General features: G+C 46.0%; 1 protein-coding gene across 1 annotated transcript in view; it reads left to right on the top strand.

Moving 5' to 3' along the window:
• Window positions 1–21,145, top strand: part of GGNBP2 (gametogenetin binding protein 2) — a 56,037-nt gene extending 34,892 nt beyond the window's left edge. Inside the window, exons 11-13 of the mRNA XM_082248350.1 lie at window positions 5,566–5,714; window positions 6,409–6,615; window positions 20,512–21,145. Of these exons, the coding sequence (XP_082104476.1) occupies window positions 5,566–5,714; window positions 6,409–6,615; window positions 20,512–20,715 (560 nt within the window). The 3' untranslated portion in view covers window positions 20,716–21,145. The remainder of the gene's footprint in view (window positions 1–5,565; window positions 5,715–6,408; window positions 6,616–20,511) is intronic.
• Window positions 21,146–21,368: the final 223 nt, after the last annotated feature.

Raw genomic sequence — 21,368 nt, forward strand, 5'->3', positions numbered from 1 at the left:
ATCCGAGAGCGTCCTATCGGAAATCAATTCTACCACTTCTGTTCACGGCAGCTAAAAGCTGCATCCCTCCGCTCTGGAAGCAGACGCAGCCTCCTACGGTAGCTATGTGGCTCCGCAAGGTTTCTTGCCTCAATGAAATGGAAGATCTAGTAGCCACTGAGCACGGTTCACGAGACAAGTTCCTGAAACGCTGGTTCTACTGGCATGAATTTAAATATACTTCAGAATACACGGAGTTGATTTCCTGCTGATGGTTGATGGGCGGGGGCCGGCCGGCCGCCCCCCACCCCCCTCTTTGGTTCTTCCCTGACCCCTTCCTCTCTCACCCTGGTCCCCTTCCTCCCCCTCTTTCTTTCTTTGTCTACTTTCCATAGCTCCTTCTTCTCTATCTAGGCTATAGACATACCGTCTATAGGTGTTTTCATCCTCTGTACCGTTTCTGGGCATTAGCTATTCTACTACGGGCTCCCTGTAAGGTCGTTCAGTCGTTTTCCTGGAGTAACGCAGTTCGACGCCCCTTTGGGGGAAGTACTGCCAGTGGACCCTCGGGTGTTTGCCGCGGCATTCTGGGGCGCTTAGGGGGGGCCTCCCTTCCCCGGTAGCCGGCCATGAGATGGATGCCGGTGGGGGGGGGGGGGGTCTACCTGAAGGTGTCCTGAGATTTTCTCTGTTCACTATTCGGTTCTAGAAGTTTAGACCGTGGGCTTCACGGAGGGTTTACATTCTGTTTCTGATGTGCTCTATGGACGACTTAGTGCTACGTTAAAAAATTTTGAAATGCTGCCTGTATTGTTTATAATTTGTTATCTGCTCACCACACCTGAAATTTGATTGTACCTGTTGTTGGTATATGGTATGCTTGGATGTTCTCTTTCTAATAAAGAAAAATTTGAAAAAAAAAAGTGTTGCAGCCTCTGGGGCTTTTCAAAAAAGGTGTGTATATGTAATGACAGATCATGTGACACTCAGATTGCACACAGGTGGACATCATTTCACTAATTTTGTGACTTCTGAAGGTAATCGGTTGCACCAAAGGCTTTTTTTGGGCTTCATAACAAAGGGGGTGAATGCATACACACGTGCCAATTTTCTATTTCTAAAGTTTTTATGGATATTTTTCTCATTTCACTTCACCAACTTAGACTATTGTGTTCTAAACCAGCACAAAAAATTCAGATTAACAAAACATTGAACTTAAGGCTGTAATGTAACTAAATGGGTAAAAAGTCAAGGGGGGTTGGTGAATACTTTTGCAAGGCACTGGATAGATTGATATAGATACATATACACAGTGAAGTGACTAGCATTAGGTGATACACAGATAAACATATCCTCCTGCGTAAATTGTACCTGTTTTATCTACAGCCCTCATTTTTCTTTAGCCTTCTAAAGTACACAGATCAAAGGATTTTTCTCTGCACTAGAAGGCAGGGGGTGGGGATCTGATGTCTACACAGGCTCGTCACCCAGGATTCTGCTGTGTTGGCATAGACCTTTTAGGTGTGACTTGTACAGATAGCAGAGGGAAGGAATAATCGCAAAATGGCACAAGTTCTTTGGAATAAGGCAGATGCACACTATAGGATAGGCTTTGTTCATTTTTCATGTCTGAAGTTTACAACCACCTTAATGGTTTTTGTTCTGCTGTATGTCTGTGTGGAGGCTTTGCTGCCCCTCCCCCCTCCCTTTTAACTTGTAAGGTAGTGATAATTAACCACTATGACCGCCCGCCACAGTTATACTGTGGCAGGCAGCTGCTCCTGCGCAAACCGCCGTAGGTATACGTCGGTCGCGCGCAGGCAGCTGGGGGGGGGGGCGAGCATGCGCTGCCGGCGGCGCGCTTCGTTCACCGCTAGTCAGTGGGGAAGCCGATGCACGGGGCCGGTGGCCCTGATTGCCGCCTGACACTCACGATCGTTCCTCGCTGAAAACACAGCTGACCGTTCTTCTCCCTGGAATTATCAGAGCTCCTGTGACCAAAGGAACACAGGTCTCTATGATCACTTCACAAGCCCCACTCCCCTAGGTACACATTTAACCCTATGATTAACCCCTTCCCTGCCAGTGTCATTATAGTAACAGTGCATATTTTTAGCACTGTAGTAATGTCACTGGTCCCCCCAAATGTGTCAATGTCAGTCAGGGGTCCGATCTGTCCGCCGCAATGTCGCAGTCCCACAAAAAATCGCAGATCACCGCCATTACTAGTAAAAAAAAAAAGACAAATCTTTCCAGTAGTTGGTAGACGCGATAACTTTTGTGCAAACCAATCAAAATACGCTTATTGCGATTTCTGTTTTTAGGGGGGAGAATGTTTTATATAGCAGAATGTGAAAAATATTTTTTTCCCGGAATTGTCGCTTTTTTTTTTTTTTTTTTTTTTTTTTTTTATAAAGCAAAAAATAAAAATTGCACAGGTGATCAAATACCACCAAAAGAAAGCTCTATTTATGGGAAAAAAAGGAAATCAATTGTACTTAGGTACAGCGTCACGCGACTGCGCAATTGTCCGTTAAATTAACGCATAGCCGAATCGCAAATCTGTAAAATCGGACAGGGGAATATTTTGCAGGTCCTCAGGTATAGTTTATTCTCCAGCATGGACAATAGTAACCCAATAGGGGCATCACGGATTTCCTGAGACTAGCAATCAGTCAGCCTTACCATGATATACAGCTATGAGGCTATATGACAAATATATAAATCGTGAAACCTTGCACTTGGTGCAAAGTTTAAGTGAAAACTAGGGAAAGTTGCACTGTCAGAGTAAGAAATAGAACAAATTTAAGTGGATGTAAACCCCAGTCATGAAATTTGACCTGGGCACATGTATGTGTAGTGTTTACCTATCACGCTCCAAAGCCCTACGTCCCTGTCTTTCTACTGCTCCATTCCTCTGTTATCAGCATAACTTCTTACAAGTTCTGACACGGGAGATAAACGCAAGTGGAAATTTGTGTTGGGGTGGGTGCAAATAGATTAGCCGAGAGCTGGTCTATTCACAGCACAGCTCTGAATGTTTCTTCCTTCCTCTGCCTGTGTGGAGGGGGGTGGGGATACTTTTCCCCAATCAGCTGTCTCGGTGTATGCCAAGATTCCACACCCATTGCTGGAACAGGAAGAAAAAAATCCTAAGACGACGTTTACTTTCTAAACAGTGTAGAAAGCTGAAGACAACAGATACACAAATAAAACTTATGTAGAGTGATTTCTTTCATCTTCTGAGGCTGTTCAACCAATCAAACAGCCCATATACAACCCGATTTCCAAAAAAAAGATGCATGTAAAATTTATCTAAAACCAGAATGCAATGGTTTGCAAATCTCATGAACCCATATTTTATTTGCAATAGAAAACCAAATGTTTAACCACCATCCCCTCTCGATCTGGGATGACGTCGCCCCAGTCTTGCCGTTCTCACGTGCCCCGTGGAGGTGCAAAGCGCAGCGATCGCAGCCAGGCACATGGCGCGGCCCTGATCTCAGGTAAAGATCAGATGACGTGGCTCTTTACCCATGTGATTGACTGTTTCCAATCATAGCCGATCACATGTAAACCCAGAAGTGCCAGTAATTGGCTCGCCTCGCATCACACTCAGTGTGTGAGGAGAGCCGATCAGCAGCATTTCCCCGCAAAAATTTTCTGACAAAAGAAATAAACCTTTTTTTTTTCTTCTTCAAAATGTTCAGGGTTTTTTGTTTTTTTTTTTTTGTTTGTCTGTCTTTTTGGTTTTTCATTTTTTTTAGCAAAATATAAACCCAGCAGGGATTAAATGCCAACAAAAGAACGCTCTATTTGTGTGGTAAAAAATTTGTTTGGGTACAGCGTTCCATGACCGCACAATTGTTGTTCAAATTGTGAAGTGCCCAGTATTGAAGTGGTAAAACTGAAATAATACCAGTTTGGAGAGGGCAACAAAAATCTGGCAAAGTGGTACTAACAAGGAAGAGCTGAAAAATGTATTTTTCAACAAATTAGGTCTATGGAATACAGGTCAGTAACATGATTAGTTATAAAAAGGGCATCCTTGCTGAACGTCTGCCCAACATCTGAGACACTGACACTCATGTCACAAGGTAAAGACCCTAAAGTTTTTAAGCAAAAACTAAAATGCATCCAAAAAATCAATAATAAAAAAAAAAAAAAAAACCAAAAAAAAAAAACAATCTCCAAATAGACTGTTACTAGTACTGACCAGCTCCATCTAGTGGACAATAAAGAAAATACACTCTAATGCTGGTCATGAGCAAATGGAGGGAAATGGGCACTACAATTATCTGCCAGATGCATTACGGTGCAATTCTGGTGAAATAAAAAAACTGGAATATAATTTTTTATAGAAATGTATAATTCATAAAAATGCACAAAGGTGTGGTGTGTTTTTTATGTATTATATATTATGAAAATATATGAAGCAGTTTAGATCCCAGTCAGCATTTTAACCCAAATGTGCAATAGGTTTTAATTTTCTAGATCCAAGGAGTCTCCAGATGTGCGATTTCTCTTGCTATTGCTTCCACGCTAGTATGGAGTAAATTTGTCAATATACGCAACCCTGACTCATTGGATCCTTCCTATGATGCAAGGCATGATGTCTAGACAAACCGTTTCCCTAAAACTCTTTCTTATATTTGTAATATGTTCACCAATCTATACTTGTAAGGCCCATGTAGTCTTACCAATGTACAGTAGGCTGCAGAGGCATAACAAAACCAGTGCCTACGCACACTGACATGTCAGTGTACTATTTTTTTAGGAGGCATGAAAGACACATTTTATACATTCTTTAGGTTATTTAGGCTCTGATTAAATTCACGTTTTTTACTGAAGTAGATTTGCTGCTATTAAGAACGCCTCCAAATCTCTGATCTAAAAAGCCATTTGTGCTGTTCTACTCTTCTCTGTGCTGTTCTCCACAGACTTGTCACTGTGCCCTTGGTACTGGTCCTTTTCCAGGTGTAATGATGTCTAGCATCGTATATCCCTGTCTTGTGAGCTCAGGATGGCAAGGATTTGCCTTCAGAGGTCTCATTATCTGGCTGCCCTGGACTTGTAGGAGTATACTGCTTAGAGTTGTGCCATATTAGTATGCGGCACCGCTCTCTGCAGAATGCAGTACCACCCATTGACTGAGGGCAACATCACACAGCCACACCAAGTACGCATGGAAAAAGTGTAAAAACGAAAGGTGCAGTGGTGCTGCATAGATGTTGTTGGGCTTTAAAGGTAAGGTTCACCTTTGAAAAATAATAATAAATACGTGGTTTTTTTTCTTTTTTTTTTTTTTTTTTCCCCCTGCCATTTTTTTCATTACAGCAGCGTACAAAGCATTGCACCCACCATCAGTGGATTGATATGGCAATGTCTGGCTCCTTACACACTCTTCCTCCCAGCTTGCTACCTGTACCTCCTGTAAGGGCTTTCAGTTAGAAAGCTGGAGGAAGTATCAATGGTTAAGGGTTTACAATCACTTTAAAGTTGCTACAAGTTTTTTTTTTTTTTTTTTGTTCAAAATGAAAATATGAAACAATTTTAATTTAATCATTACATTTTTAATGTTTTCAGGTGAGGACTCATGTGTCAATTGTGACAAGGAAGAAGAAGATGGTGATAGCTGTGTGGAATGTTGGGCCAATTCAGCAGAGGATAGTTTGAAGGGAAAAAATAAAAAGAAGAAGAAGAAATGCAAACCATTTAAATGTGAAAAAGAGCATGTAAGTTCCTCCCCTTTCCTTTGCATTTTGTTTGCACGTATAGGTGTATGTCCATTCTTCAGATAGTAGTATTTCTTGAAAGATGGCACTGAAACCCATTAAGTAAACTTATTGTGCGCAATCCAGGCCCCTTGTAAGGGAATTGTATCTGCACTTTTATGCAGATCTCAACCCTTCTACTAAATTTTGATTTTTAACTATGCCCCCTGACCGCCACCAAGCCTCCCTATCGCCATGGGAAGCTTACTGTTGCATTTGGTGGGACTCTGTGGGATCGAGCTTGAATTGATTCTAGGTACAAAGACTTCTATCATTTCAGCTACCTATATCTTAGAATTCATTGATTAATTTTTATATAATATTATTTTTTTTTGCCATACATACTTGTTAGTGATGTGCTCTGGTGTGTGTAGACTAGGACCCAAATTTAGGTGTGCAAGCCCATCAGAAAGTGGTCGCCTGTACAGGGCCCTTCATCTGTGGCCGTCTCTGTCCTGCAGCTGTACACATACATGCCCTTTTTGTATTTGTGTGGCTGCCTAGTGGGGAATGTTTATTATTTGAGCTATCTCTTTGCTAATAGGGATTTTTTTTTAATGAAAAGTTTGTGTCCTATTTTCATCTGTATTTTAAAATGTGATGTATGATAGTGTTTTAAACGTGTGTTTTTTTTTTTTTTTTTTTTTTTTTTCAGCATGCAGCCTGTGCATCAGAAATTGCAGGCAACATACACAACGACCAGTCCAAAGATGGCAAGGCTGACAGCTGCTGTTCTTCCACGAAAATCAATGGACAGTCATGCATAGATCACCGGAGTGAATTTTTAAAATGCACAGGGTTAGGACAGCCATCACAAAATTTGGAAGGTGGAAGAGAAACAAAAACCTTAAAAGAACTTCTGGTTAGTTTTTTGTTTTTGATTTTTTTCCTCTCTTGCTGCACATTTTGTTGGTAGGATAGCAGCTTGTGACATTGAGAATTTTTTTCTTTTTTCTTTAGAAGCTGTGTTGCACAGTTGTAGTACTTTACTGGTAACACCTAGATTTTGCTTTTCATACATTGAAAACATGAATTGGTATGTGACATGATTACTAACAGCTGCCTTAAACACTCAAGTAGTTATTAACGCTTGTTCTGTAAGGTATCCCCAAAGACTTCTAAAGGTCTATGACAACTGAGCTACATATAGCTGAAGTTGTACTATAGAGCTTTCATTTACTGCAAGTACATTTTTCTCAGTAATAAGAAAATCACTTCTGTAGCTGCTACACACTTATGCAGGTAACACTAATTTCTCTGTCGCTCATTGACAGACGCAGTCCTCTTTGATTAATATCAAATTGGGTTATACTGCCCTCTACAGGAGTAGGACACTAGGCAGAAGAAAACGTTCTGGCCACACCTTAGGGGCAGTCCCGGAGGGTATATCCTCTGTCTCTCTCTCTCTCTCTCTCTGCTACAGAATGTCAGTTTTTTTTCTGTCTAGTCAGGAGTAAGGACCTAAGTTCCTTGCTGGAATCTTTGGTCCTGGCAAGATTTTTTTTTTATATAAATCCTTTTTAGTTGGCTTTTTTTCTCCAGTTGTTCCTGTGTTCTCCAAGCAATTATGCCGGATCTGGGCGACTGGCTGGATGTTGAGGTTCAGTGGTCACCCCAGCCGGCCTACTAGCACGTGCAGATTCCAACTCCGCGCTGGGTCGGCCGCGACACATGCAAGCAATTATGCTGGAGCTGGGCGACGGGCTGGATGTTGAAATCCAGTGGTCACCCCAGCCGGCTAGCGAACGTGTGCAGGCCCTAGCTTCGCGCTGGGTCGGCCGCGACATAGTCCCACTGGTCGGGGACTGGCCCTGCGAGTTAAACGTCTCGCCAGGACGCCTACGACCAATCTGTATTGGAGTCGCGGCGTCTGTGTTGGCCGACAGCCCCCCAGCCACGGTGAAGAGGGGTTCTGTCAGGAGTTTGGGCCCGCCGGTTTCGGTATGGTAAGTAGAAGGTTCCCCCTCTTCCTCTGTGGACGCGGGCCCCTCCGTGGGATAATCGGACCCTCATAATCCCGGGTTCCCCTTTTATCCGGTAAACATACTCCTCCTATCTTCCCCACCGATATAAGGTTGGTAAGTAAGACCTGTCCTGTAAAGATTCCAGGAGGCTTGGTTCAAGAGCTTACTATCCTGTAAGTCACGACAAAGGTGGAGTATGGGGCCGCATTACTAGTAAATCGATCATACAGTTTGTCAAGACACTTACCGTTCAATCGCTAAGGTTGTCAGGGGCACGGAACAACATCCCTTCGAGATTGTCAGGGATGGGGATGGCACCGCAGGCATTCTCACTGTCGGATACCTACCGGTGGTTCGGTCGGTTGCAGCATGGAACACTGGCTTTTGGAGCGATCGGTCGGCTGCAGCATGAACCCAGGACGCCATCAGGCGTCAGTCTAAAGGGTTCAGGTATGGGGCCGCGGGAGTTACCGATGTAACTCGGTCGGCTGCAGAGCGGTCACGGCGCGCGGAGCGCCATGCTATCGTGGGCCACGCGGGGCCGCCATTTTGGCGTAACCCAGATGTCCCCGCTATGGCGGCGGCCATCTTGGATCCACCCAGACTCGTGGAGCAGCGGTGGGAGTGCTGGAAGGGGCGGGGCCACTTCCTTTACCCGGGTAAATCAATCCACAAGACTTCCTGTCCTGTAAAGACAGCGCTGAGAGCAGTTCGATAGGAACTTCTGTGCATCAGGTGGTAAGCCTTGGGGGTATCTCTTCTCTCGCTGAGGGGGCTCCAAAGCAAGTGGTCACTGAGGGGCGCTATTGCGCTGAGGGATTACCTTAAAGAGAAAAAGTTTTTTTTCTTTTAATTGCAAATTTTGTCATTTGTTTGCTGACAGGTGCCTGGCTTTGCCATGGACCCTGCGACGCATGTATCCCCACCTGATCCCCTCGAGGTGGCCACGGGACCCTCCAACTCTCCACTCAATATAGATGCATTATCAACGGTCCTGGAGTCTTTTGTATCCTGGGTGGAGGTGGCCTGTCAGGGACGGGGGGGCGAAGAAACGACCCCCGCCTACCCCTATTTCATCTGACATATCAGATACAGATTCTGAGCCTATCGCTGCGGCTGCAGGTCCCTCTTCGGGGGCTTGTGTCTCGGGTACCGTCTCCTCAGATAGTGAGGAGGACGTTTCTGCTTCTGCCATAGCACAAGAAGAGGCGTTGGTGGATGCACTAATTGTGTCTGCCGGTGTAACCTCAAGTCTTAAGGTTTCTCGGACTGAGGTAGCTGATACTGAAATTCCTTTCGGTACTCTCAAACCTACCAAGATGGCGAAGGTGTTCCCCTTGCCCAAATGTTTTGGTAATATAATTAAAGAGGAATGGGGTCGTCCGAAACAAACCCCTGGTATTTCCAAACGGATTGCTAGGCGCTATCCGTTTGAGGAATCTCTACTTAAGAAATGGACGGTACCACCATTGGTGGATTCACCGATTTCCAGACTAAATAAAGCTACTGTTATCCCGTTGGAGGACGCTCCGTCCTTTAGGGATCCGGTGGATCGTAAGGTGGAAGCGCTATCCCGCTCAATTTTTTCCCTGATAGGTTCAGCCTTTAGGCCAGTGATTGCAATTGGTTTGGTTTCATAAACATTGACAGAATGGACCAAGTTGTTACGCCGTGACCTAGAGGGGAGAAGTATCCCCCCGGCAGTATCGGACTTGCTGGAGCAGATGATACAAGGGCTACAGTTTGTCTGTGACGCCGCTCCATTGTTGGGGCGTGTATCGATTTCAGCAGTGGTCCTCAGGCGTGTGTTGTGGTTAAAGTGCTGGTCGGCGGATCAAGGTTCCAAAAAAGCTTTGGCTAATCTCCCCTTTCAAGGGAATCGGCTGTTTGGGGCCACCTTGGATGAGATTATTAAGGATCTCACTGGGGGCAAAAGCACTTTTTTGCCACAGAATACTAAGGGTAAAGGACCTCGTCAGAGACGGGGGCCTTCCTTTTCCGCTCATAAAAAGTTTTTTTGTCGGGTAAACAAAAGTCCAGCTCTTCCAGAGCTGAACATAAGACCACTAAAGCCTGAAGGTGCGCCCCCACCCATATCTGGGGTGGGGGACGTCTTCACCGGTTTCCGGATCCATGGCTTTCCAGAATCCCGGACAAATGGGTTTGCAAAGTCATACGGTCGGGATACAAGATCGAGTGTCGATCACTTCCACCGGTGCGATTCTTCCCTTCCAATATTCGACTATCCCCGGATCTCTTAAAAGCTTTGCGGGGGGCAGTAACTGATTTGATGCAACAAGGAGTGGTGGTCCATGTTCCTTGGACAGAGCGTTTTCAGGGGTTCTATTCGAACCTATTCACAATACCCAGAAAAGAGGCAAGGTGCGTCCAATTCTGGACTTAAGAGCACTCAATCTTTTTGTCAGGGTACAGAAATTCAAGATGGAGTCCATTCGCACAGTAGCGGCCTCCCTGCATCAGGGGGATTTTCTGGCGTCCATAGACATCAAGGATGCCTATCTTCACATTCCCATTTACGCAGGACATCAGCGTTTCCTGCATTTTTCCATAGGAGAGAACCATTATCAGTTTGCGGCGTTACCCTTTGGTCTCGCCTCGGCTCCCCGGGTCTTCACAAAGGTGTTGGCCCCACTTTTGGCGCTGTTGCGACAGCGAGGCATATCGATTCTAGGTTACCTAGACGATCTTCTGCTTCGTGCGGAGTCTCCGCAGGCTCTGTTGCTAAACTTGGAGATCACCATGATCTCTTTGCAAGAGTTTGGGTGGCTGGTGAACCTGCAGAAGTCATCTCTGGTTCCCACCAGGAGGCTGGAATATCTGGGTCTAATTTTAGACACATCCCTGGCAAAAGTGTTTCTCCCTGTGGAGAAACTCCAGAAGATTCAATCAACGATTCAGTTGTTACTGTCCGTCAACTGGCCTTCCCTTCGGACTTGCATGAGGGTATTTGGTCTGATGGTGGCTTCCTTCGAGGCAGTACCATTTGCCCAGTCCCAAAGCCGAATCCTTCAAAAGGAGATTCTTCTCAAATGGAACCGGAATCCCGATTCCCTGGACAATCGGATCCGACTGAGCGAGCGGACCAGGGAGTCTCTGGTCTGGTGGCTTCGGTCTCCGATGCTCAGCCAGGGGAAGTCATTTCTTCCAATATACTGGACGATTGTCGCCACGGATGCCAGTCTATCCGGGTGGGGAGGAATTTTCGGCAAATTATCTGCTCAGGGGCTCTGGTCCCTGGAAGAGTCCAGGTTACCGATAAATGTATTGGAACTGAGAGCGATCAGACTTTGTCTGATTCATTGGACCGAGCAGCTCCGGGGCAGCCCGGTGCGGATCCAGTCGGACAATGCCACAGCAGTGGCTTACGTCAATCACCAGGGGGGCACCAAGAGTGTCCTGGCGGCCATAGAAGTGGCCAGCATTCTTTGTTGGGCGGAACGATTTGTTCCAGCTCTCTCCGCGGTATTCATTCCAGGGGTGGAGAATTGGCAGGCAGATTATCTCAGCCGTCAGATTCTGGATCAAGGGGAATGGTCTCTTCATCCAGAGGTATTCCACCAACTGTGCCTTTGTTGGGGCACCCCGAATGTGGATCTGTTGGCATCTCGGCTCAACAGGAAGGTGCGGAGGTTTGTAGCTCGCTCCCGCGATCCTCTAGCAGACGCGCTGGTCGCCCCGTGGGGGCAGTATCAGCTACTGTATGCCTTCCCTCCTCTCAAGTTGCTGCCGAAACTTCTTCACAGGATAGAGGTGGAGGGAATTCCAGTTATCTGGTAGCTCCGGTCTGGCCTCGTCGGGCCTGGTACGTCGACCTGGTCAGGCTGGTCGCAGACGTTCCTTGGCGACTTCCTCTCAGGGAGGATCTGCTGTCTCAGGGACCGATCTTCCATCCTGCTTTACAATCGCTGGCTTTAACGGCCTGGCTATTGAGACCCAGGTGCTGAAGGACAAAGGGTTGTCAGCTTCAGTTATTCCTACTCTAATTAAAGCGAGGAAAGCGACTTCCAGTAAAGTCTATCATCGCACATGGAAGTCTTATATCGTGTGGTGTGAATCCCTTGGGTTCCCTCCACGTTCTTACTCGGTGGCCCGAATATTGGCCTTTCTGCAAAAGGGGGTTGAGCAGAAACTGTCCTTGAGCACCATCAAGGGTCAGGTTTCAGCGTTGGCAATCTTCTTTCAGAAGCCTCTGGCTACTCATTCCTTGATGCGGAGTTTCATCCAGGGAGTGCGGCACCTGGCTCCGCCGGTGCGTGCACCCTTGCCGCCCTGGGATCTTAATTTGGTGCTGTCGGTTCTCCAGAGACCTCCCTTTGAAAATATCAGGGAGATTCCCTTGCTTTATCCCAGAAGGTGGCCTTCTTGGTGGCTATCACTTCTGCACGCAGGGTGTCGGAACTGGCCGCATTGTCCTGTCGTTCCCCATATCTGGTGGTTCATAGGGATAAGGTGGTTCTTCGTCCGAATCCATCCTTCCTTCCTAAGGTGGTTTCAGAGTTTCATTTGAATGAGGACATCGTATTGCCTTCCCTGTGTCCTAAGCTCACTCATCCTCGGGAATTCGCGTTGCATTCCTTGGATGTGGTTCGGGCGATCAGGGTATACTTGAATACTACGGATTCATTTTGTAAGACGGATTCACTTTTTGTGATCACGGATGGCCCTAAGAAGGGGTTGCCTGCATCTGCCGCGACTATCTCCAAATGGATCAGACAGACGGTGGTACAGGCTTATTCTATTAAGGGTCGGGAGCCTCCGTTCCCTGTTAAGGCGCACTCCACTCGGGCGCTTAGTGCTTCCTGGGCCTTTCGCCATCAGGCGTCAGTGCTTCAGGTTTGCAAGGCGGCTACATGGTCGTCGGTGCATACCTTTGCAAAATTCTATAAAGTTGGTGTGATGGCATCGGCAGATGCCTCTTTTGGCCGCAAGGTTCTGCAGGCCGCTGTTTGAGGAGACCGGTGGTCTACCTTGAGGGGTTTTTTTCTGTTGGGTTTTCAGTTGAGTCTCATCCTTTGTTTGATGAGCCTTTAAAACTTCTAGTCAGCACCGGTTGGGCCTTCTGGATTTGAATTTTGATTTCCGTTATCCCACCCCTCATTTGTGGCACTGCTTTGGTGTCCCAATTTGATATTAATCAAAGAGGACTGCGTCTGTCAATGAGCGACAGAGAAAATTGGATTTTTGTAAGAACTTACCATAAAATCCTTTTCTCAAGCTCATTGACAGACGCAGTACCCGCCCCTCTATTTTTGAGTTGGATTGGGTTAAATTCTCTGACACTGCTTGGTGACATAACTGACATCCTGTAGCAGAGATAGAGGATATACCCTCTGGGACTGCCCCTAAGGTGTGGCCAGAACGTTTTCTTCTGCCTAGTGTCCTACTCCTGTAGAGGGCAGTATAACCCAATTTGATATTAATCAAAGAGGACTGCGTCTGTCAGTGAGCTTAAGAGAAAAGGATTTTACGGTAAGTTTTTACAAAAATCCAATTTTTTCATCTTTGATTCTAAACACACCTAAAAACATGCACTTTAACCAGTTCTGGGCCGGAAGGATTTGCCCCCTTAACCACTTAAGACCGAGCCTTTTTTTTGACACTTGGTGTTTACAAGCTAAAATCATTTTTTTTTTTTTTTTTTTTTTTTTTTTTTGCTAGAAAACTACTTGGAACCCCCAAACCATTATATATATATATATATATATATATATATATATATATATATATATATATATATATATATAATTTCACATTGTTATATAACATTCCAAAAAAAATGTAATTACATTTTTTTTTTTTTTTTTTCTCATCCTTTAGGGCCAATTTGTATTCTGCTACATATTTTTGGTAAAAAAAAAAAATCCCAATAAGCGTATTTTAATCGGTTTGCACAAAAGTTTTAGGTCTTCAAACTAGGGGAAAGATTTTGTCGTGTGTGGTTTTTTTTTTTTTTTTTTTTTAATACTAGTAATGGCGGCGATCTGCTGTTCTTAGTGGGACTACAACATTGCAGTGGACCCCTAACTGACATTTTTGACACTTTTGGGGAGACCAGTGACATTACTAAAGTAATCAGTGCTAAAAAATATGCACTGTTACTGTAATGACACTGGCAGGGAAGGGGTTTACCTAGGGGTGATCAAAGGGTTAAGTATGAGCCTAGGGGAGTGTTTTCTAATGGGGGGGGGGGGGGGGGGGGGGGTGGAGACTTGTGAAATGATTAGTGACCTGTGTTCCTATATAGGAGGATTGCAGGCACTCTGTGATAATTTCAGAGATAACGATCTGCTATGTTTACAACAGCTGACCAGGGGTCTCTCTATCAGCAGGCAGTGATCGCGGGTGCCCGGCGGCAATCGGTGCCGCTGGTCCCATGGATCGGCATCCCTTCTGCCTAGTGGGGGCAGGTGCAAGCTCCCCCCAAGGACCGCTCCCACGAGCTGACGTACCCCTATGTCGGTTCACGCAGCCGAGCCAGCCTGCCGCTGTAAACCTGCGGCGGGCGGTCGGTAAGCGGTTAAGCTGGCCAAATAGATCAGTAAAATTAGCTAGTGCGAGTTACTACCTGACTGGGTATTAGATTGAATGGATTGTTTAGGTGGGGACTTTACTAGATAGTTGCTGTTTTTAAATCTTATAGGCCTTTAAGGGAAACCTAATATTTACAAATTTGTTTACAGAAAAAAATGCATTATTTTTTCACTGCAGGAGCCTGCAAAGCAATTGTATCCACAATCAGTGAATGGGGGGGGGGGGGGGGGGGATTGGGAACATGGTCACCCCCCCCCCCCCTCCTAAAACAGGTGTAACATATTCCAAAGGTTAACCTATTCTTTAAACTAGAAATGAACCCTCAACACAAAATTACCTGCAAGGCCTAATGTATAACCATCTGGCTTGTTTTATTTTTGAACCTAAAAAAAAAAAAAATTACACAAAATTGCAGTGACGTGCTCTGTGCTGCTGCTTGCAGAAGCACTTCTTACTGGTACACAAAGCAAATCTGCTGTCCATCAGTGTGTATGGACAGTCCTGAGTACTGTAGGCACATCTTTTTGCATGCCTGACTGCATCAACATGCTGCGCGGCAACACACCAGCGTGTAGTACTCTGAAAATAAATTCCAAAGGTGTAACTACTGCTTCTCTTTTAGGGAGCCCCAGCACATGAAGTGTGTTCTGGAAGCTACGTGCTTGTTTAAACGGTTCCTGATCGCCTGGCGCAGTTTTACTGCTCTCTTGCGCGAATCGACGTAGCTCTACATCGGGCACGCATCTGCTGGGGGGGGGGGGGGGGAGAGGGGGTGGGCGAGCACACTCCGCCGGGCACCCGTGGTCTCTCCCTGCTAAGAGGACGGTCAGCTATTGTAAACACAGCTGACTGTTCTTCTCTCTGAAGTGATCAGAGCGCCTGTGATCCTTCTATATAGGATCACAGGTCTCTGTGGTCTTTTCACAAGTCCATCCCCCATACAGTTAGAAAACACTCCCCTAACCTCACCCTTAACCCTTTGATCACCACTGTTAACCCCTTCCCTGCCAATGTCATTATTATAGTAACACTGCATATTTCTCTATCGTTCATTGACGGAGGCAGTCTTCTGTTCTCAATAGCAGTAGGGTTATGCTGCCCCCTACAGGAATAGGACACACTAGGCAGAAAAAAGTTCTGGCTATGCCTGTGGGCAGTCCCAGGGGGTATACCCTCTTCCTGCTATAGGATGTCCGTTTTTAATCTGCCTAGTCAGGATTAAGGACCTAGTTCCTTCCTGGGATCTCTGGTCCTGGCAAAAAAAAAAAATTCTAGGTAGGTTTTCCACCGGATTTTTTTCATGTGAGACCTACAAGCAACTATGCTGGATCTGGGAAACTGGCTGGATATATAGATCCGGTGGTCACCCCAGCCGGCCAGCTCCGCGCTAGGTTGGCCGTGACATAGTCCCATCGGGGGTGAGTCTGGTGGGGGCTCTCTCTGCTGGGGGTGTGCGTTCGGCCTAAACCTCTTGGGGACTCTTTAATAAAACGTGTTTTTTTTTTTTTTCCCCCCAACTTTTTCCTGCGGGGTTCCCCTAGTGCAACATTGACCCTGCGTAACATTTTTTTCCCCATCTGACACCCCTCCAGGAGGCCGCAGGGCCCTCCGGATCCCAGCTATCCATAGATGCGCTGTCGGCAGTCTTGGAATCCTTTGTGTCCCGGGTACAGGTGGTCTGTAAAGGATGGGGTGGCAAAAAACTCCACCCTCCTACCCCTGCCTCATCTGATGTTAGATTCTGAATCTGATTCAGCCACTGCAGACGTGGGTCTCCCTGCCGGGTCTACTACCTCACGCTCGGTCTCCTCTGATAATGAGGATGACACCTCTCTCCCTCAGCCACCACGCAAAAAAAAAAAGCGCTAGTGGACGCACTAGTTGTATCTGTGCATGAGACCCTAAAAATGGAGGACGTGACTGAAGTGCAGGTTACTTTTTGCACTCCGTCCAGAGCGGTTAAGGTCCCCCCCCCCCCCTTCCCACGTGTTTTGACAACATGGTCAAAAAAGAGTGTGACTGCCCAAAGCATCCCCCTGGGGTGCCTAAGCGGATTGCTAGGTGATACCCCTTTGAAGAGTCCGTTGTTAAGAAGTGGACTGATTCCAGTGGAGAATACCTTGTCCTTTTAAGGATCTGCCGGATAGAAAGGCAGTGTCTGTGGCCTGCAATATGTACTCCCTGGTGGGGTGAGCGCTCAGACCGGTGTTTACTTTTGCCCTTGTGTCTCAAATGGGCTAAGTTACTATGCCGTGACCTGGGGGGGTACAACTTCCTCCTGCCTTTCAGGAGCTGACGGAATAGTTGATCCAGGGGCTGCATTTTGTTTGCGATGCCTCGCTGGATGCGGCTCCTATATTGGCGCGACTGTCGGTGTCGGCAGTCGTCCTCCGGCCTATACTTTGACTAAATAGCTGGTCTGCGGATCAGACTTCTAAGAATCTGGGGTGGGGGGACGTCTTTGCGGTTTCCGGATCTGTGGCTATCCCGGATACAAGACAAGTGGGTGCACAAGGTCATACGGTCCAGCTACAAGATCGAGTTTCAATCTGTCCCTCCGGTAAGGTTTTCCCCTTCCAATGTGCGACTGTCCCCGGATCGCTTACAGGCTCTTTTGGGGCGGCAGTACAGGACCTGGTACAACAAGGAGTAATCGTTCTCTTCTCGGAACGTTTTCAGGACCTTTACTCCAACCTGATTACAGTCCCCAGGAAGGCGGGCAAGATGCGTCCAATTCTGGACCTGAAGGCTCTGAATTTCTTTGAAAGTTCAAAAATTCAGGATGGAATTTATTCTCACGTGGTGGCCTCCCTATACCAAGGGGATTTCCTGGCCTCCATGGATATCAAAGATGCCTACCTTCACATCCCAATATGAGCAAGACCTTAACCGTTTGTGTTTTGCCGTGGGAGAGAATCGCTATCCGTTTGTGATGTTGCCCTTTGGTCTCGCCTCTGCTCCTTGGATCTTCACAAAGGTGTTGGCTCCGGTCCTGGCCTTATTACGCCAGCGGGGGATATCGGTCCTGGGTTACCTGGACGATATGCTTCTCCGTGCAGAGTCTCCCACAGCACTGGTGACAAACTTAGAAATTGCCATGAGAACTCTGGAGGAGTTAGAGTGGATTGTGACTCTTCAGAAGTCATCCCTGATTCCTTCCATGAGGCTGGACTAGCTTTGGACTCGTCCTCAGCCAGGGTGTTTCTTCCTCCAGAAAAACTTAAACTCCAGTCTGCGATTCAGCTTTTGCTGTCCAGCAAATGGTCGGACTTGTATGAGAGTTCTGGGACTGATGGTGTTGTCCTTCGACGTGGTACCTTACGCTCAATTTCACACGAGAATACTCCACAAGGAAAATTTTCTCAGATGGAACAAAGATCCAAGTTCTCTGGACAATCGGATCCAGTTGAGCCAGGTGACCAGGGGGTCCCTGTTACAGTGGCTTCAGTCCCCGACGCTCAAACAAGGAAAATTCTTCCCCCCATATATTGGACAGTGATCACCACGCATGCCAGTCTGTCCGGGTGGGGAGGTGTTCTCGACAAGCTTTCTGCTCAAGGGGTCTGGTCTCTGGAGGAATCCAGGTAACCGATCAATGTTCTGGAGCTGAGCCCGGTCAGGCTTTGACTAATCCACTGGATGGATGTGGCTTATGTCAATCACCAAGGGGGCACAGAAGGGTCCTTGCGGCCTTGGAGGTGGCAGGCATCCTTCGGTGGGTGGAACGCTTTGTTCCGGCTCTCTCCGCTGTTCACATTCCGGGAGTGGAAAATTGGCAGGCGGATTACTTCAGTCGGCAGACCTTGGCTCGTTGGGGCACTCCAGAGGTAGATCTGTTGGCATCTCGGAGCAACAGGAAAGTGCAGAGATTTGTGGCCCGCTCTCGGGACCCTGTGGCAGACACCACTGATGCGCTGGTGGCACCGTAGGGGCATTATTGGCTGATGTATGCTTTTCCTCCGCTCAAGTTGCTGCCGAAACTTCTTCGATGGATTGAGGAATGGGTTTTCGGTCATCCTTGTGGCTCCGGAATGGCCTCGCCGGCTTGGTACGCTGACGTTCATTGGAGGCTTTCTCTCGGGGAGGATCTGCTGTCTCGCAGACGTTCATTGGAGACTTCCTCTCAGGGAGGATCTGCTGTCTCAAGGACCAATTTTCCATCCGGCTTTATGGACGCTTGCTTTGATGGCTTGCCTGTTGAAAGCCAGGTACTGAAGGACAAGGGATTGTCTGCTTCTGTGATTCCCACTCTGCTTAAAGCGAGAAAAGCGACTTCTAGAAACATCTATCATCGCACTTTGAATTGGTATATTGCGTGGTGTGAGTTTCTTGGGGTTCCCCCTCTTGGTGGCTCAGATCTTGGCTTTCCTTCAACGAGGGGTTGATCGAAATTTTGGCCTTGAGTTACTATCAAGGGTCAGGTTTTGCCCTGGCCATTTTTTTCCAAAGGCCATTAGCCACCCATTCCCTGTTACGTAGTTTTATCCAGGATGTGCGACATTTGGTTCTTCCGGTGCGACCTCCGTTGCCATCTTGGGATCTTAATTTGGTGCTGTCGGTTTTCCAGAGGACATGGTTACCCTCCTTGTGTCCTAAACTTCCTAAGGAATTTGCATTGCATACTTTGGATGTGGTTCGGGCAATCTGGGTGTACTTGGGGACTACGGAGTCTTTTTTCAAAAGTCAGATTCGCTCTGTCCTCACAGATGGACCAAAGAAAGGGCTGCCCTATGTCTGCTGCGACTATTTCAAGATTGAGCAGACACAGATGTGCAGGCTTATTCAATTAAGGGTCAGGTTTCACCTTTCCCTGTTAAGGCGCACTCTACTTGGGTGCTTAGTGCTTCCTGGCTTTTCGCTATCGGGCATCTGTGGTTCAGGTTTGCAAAGTTTTAGAAGGTAGATGTGCTAGCATCTGCAGATGCTTCCTTTGGCCGCAAAGTTTTGCAGGCCGCTGTTTAAGGGCGTTTTTAGTCTCCCTTGAGGGTGTTTTTATTTTTTCAGGTGGGTCTCATCTTGTTTTTTCTGATGAGTACTATGTTGCCTGGTTGGCTGTGGTTCCTCCTTGGGGAATTATTCTCTGCTGTTCCCACCTCTCGTGTTTTATGGCGCTGCTTTAGGACGTCCCTACTGCTATTGGGAACAGAAGACTGTGTCCCTCAATGAACGATGGAGAAAATGGGATTTTTGTCTTACTGTAAAATCCTTTTCTCTGAAGTTCATTGACGGACGCAGTACCAGCCCCTCTATTGAGTTGGGTTCGTATTGTTCGGATACTGCTTTAATACAAAACTGAAATCCTATAGCAGGGAGAGAGGGTATACCTTCTGGGACTGCCCATAGGCGTACCCAGATCTTTTTTCTGCCCAGTGCCCTACTCTTGTAGGGGGCAGCATAACCCTAATTCTATTGAGAACAGAAGACTGCGTTCGTCAATTAACTTTAGAGAAAAGGATTTTACGGTAAGACAAAAATCACTTTTTTTTTTTTTTTTTTTAAGCACTGATTACTATAGTAATGTCACTGCCCCAACCGCCCCCCCCCCCCAAATAAAAAGTGGCAAATGTCAGTTAGGGGTCCGATCTGTCTGCCGCAATGTCGCAGTCCCGCTAAAAATCGCAGATCGGCGCCATTACTAGTAAAAACTGACAAATCTTTCCCCTAGTTTGTAGACGCGATAACTCTTGCCCAAACCCATCAAAATATTTTTTTGCAATGTTCTATAGCAGAATGTGAAAATGTATTATATAATGAAAAAGACATACATTTTATTTAGGCACAGTGTCGCACGATCACGCAATTTTCAGTTAAAGTAACGCAGTGCCAAATCGCAAAAAAATGGCCTGGTCCTGGTAAAGGGGCAAATCCTTCCGGTCCAGAACTGGTTAATATCTTGTAAATCCAAATCATTTGTGTGTGGCCTGTTTTCTTGGATTCAGGAACCAGTTTAAAGCACAGCTTAATAAAGGGAACATCTTAGGATGACTGTTATCAAGCAGAGCATGTCATCTCTGCAATGGTGTAGGCTGCCATTGTTCCAAACCAAGTTGTAATGCTAGTTCCGGAGCATAAGAGGTGAATCTCCTTAAACTGATGTGACACTTTTGATTAGTCGCTCTACTGCCGCACTTATGTTAACTTTTTGTTTTACTACTTATTCTACATCTCTAGTTTTAATTTTGTGGTGAAGTGCCCTTTGGGAAGTTTACCAAGATCTCATATTTTGTTTTTTGTTTTTAAAGGATGAATCAGAATGCACTTCAGAAGAGGAAGACGGCCTATCACAGGATGAAATCCAGGCCTTTATGGCAAACAACCAGTCCTTTTACAGCAATCGGGAGCAGTTTAGACAGTATCTGAAGGAAAAGTTTACTAAGTACTGTCTCCTAAATGATCACCGGAATCCTGTTTGTAGTAGCTGGTTGGCAACAGCTGGTGCAAATTAAACACAATAAACAAATGATGACTTTCATTGAAATTATCAGAATGATTACCGCACTGTTTTCTGTCTTACAAAATTTTCTGATTTGGTCTCTTGAATTTTTACCAGATTTTCTTTTCCTTTTTAATTTTATTTTCTCAAGGGAAGAGGTTCAAAGCACATTTTGTTGATTTCTGGGTTATAATTTCTTAAGATGAGAGTAACACCCTGCACCTTTTTCTCCCTTTTTCTGCTTTTCGATTGTGTCAACGTTATACACGTACACGTGCACACAACCTTTAGCGTTAAATGTTGTAATTATAATTTTGTACAAAATGGTAACAAACCAAATATAGGATTTACCAATTTAGACATCCACTTGCTAAATGTTTTGGATGTGATAATGTAAAAGCGCAATGTGCAGAATTGAAAATAAAAAATATTTATTAATATGCTTGGCAAGAGTTGACTTGCAATTTCTGTATTTTAGACTCTAAAGATGATGTTACCATGTACAAACAAGAACAATTTGTATTTTTTATTAGTTATTTTTCCAGTATGAAATCCACTACATAGACTAGCAATCATTAGCTAGAGGCAACAATTAGCTAGAGGCAACAAAACCGAACAAAGAAATGGCTCAATTTGGTTTTACCTACACAATTCGTATATAGTAGT

This window comes from Pelophylax lessonae (assembly GCF_965119305.1).
Source record: "Pelophylax lessonae genome assembly, chromosome: 2".
Lineage (NCBI taxonomy): Eukaryota > Metazoa > Chordata > Amphibia > Anura > Ranidae > Pelophylax > Pelophylax lessonae.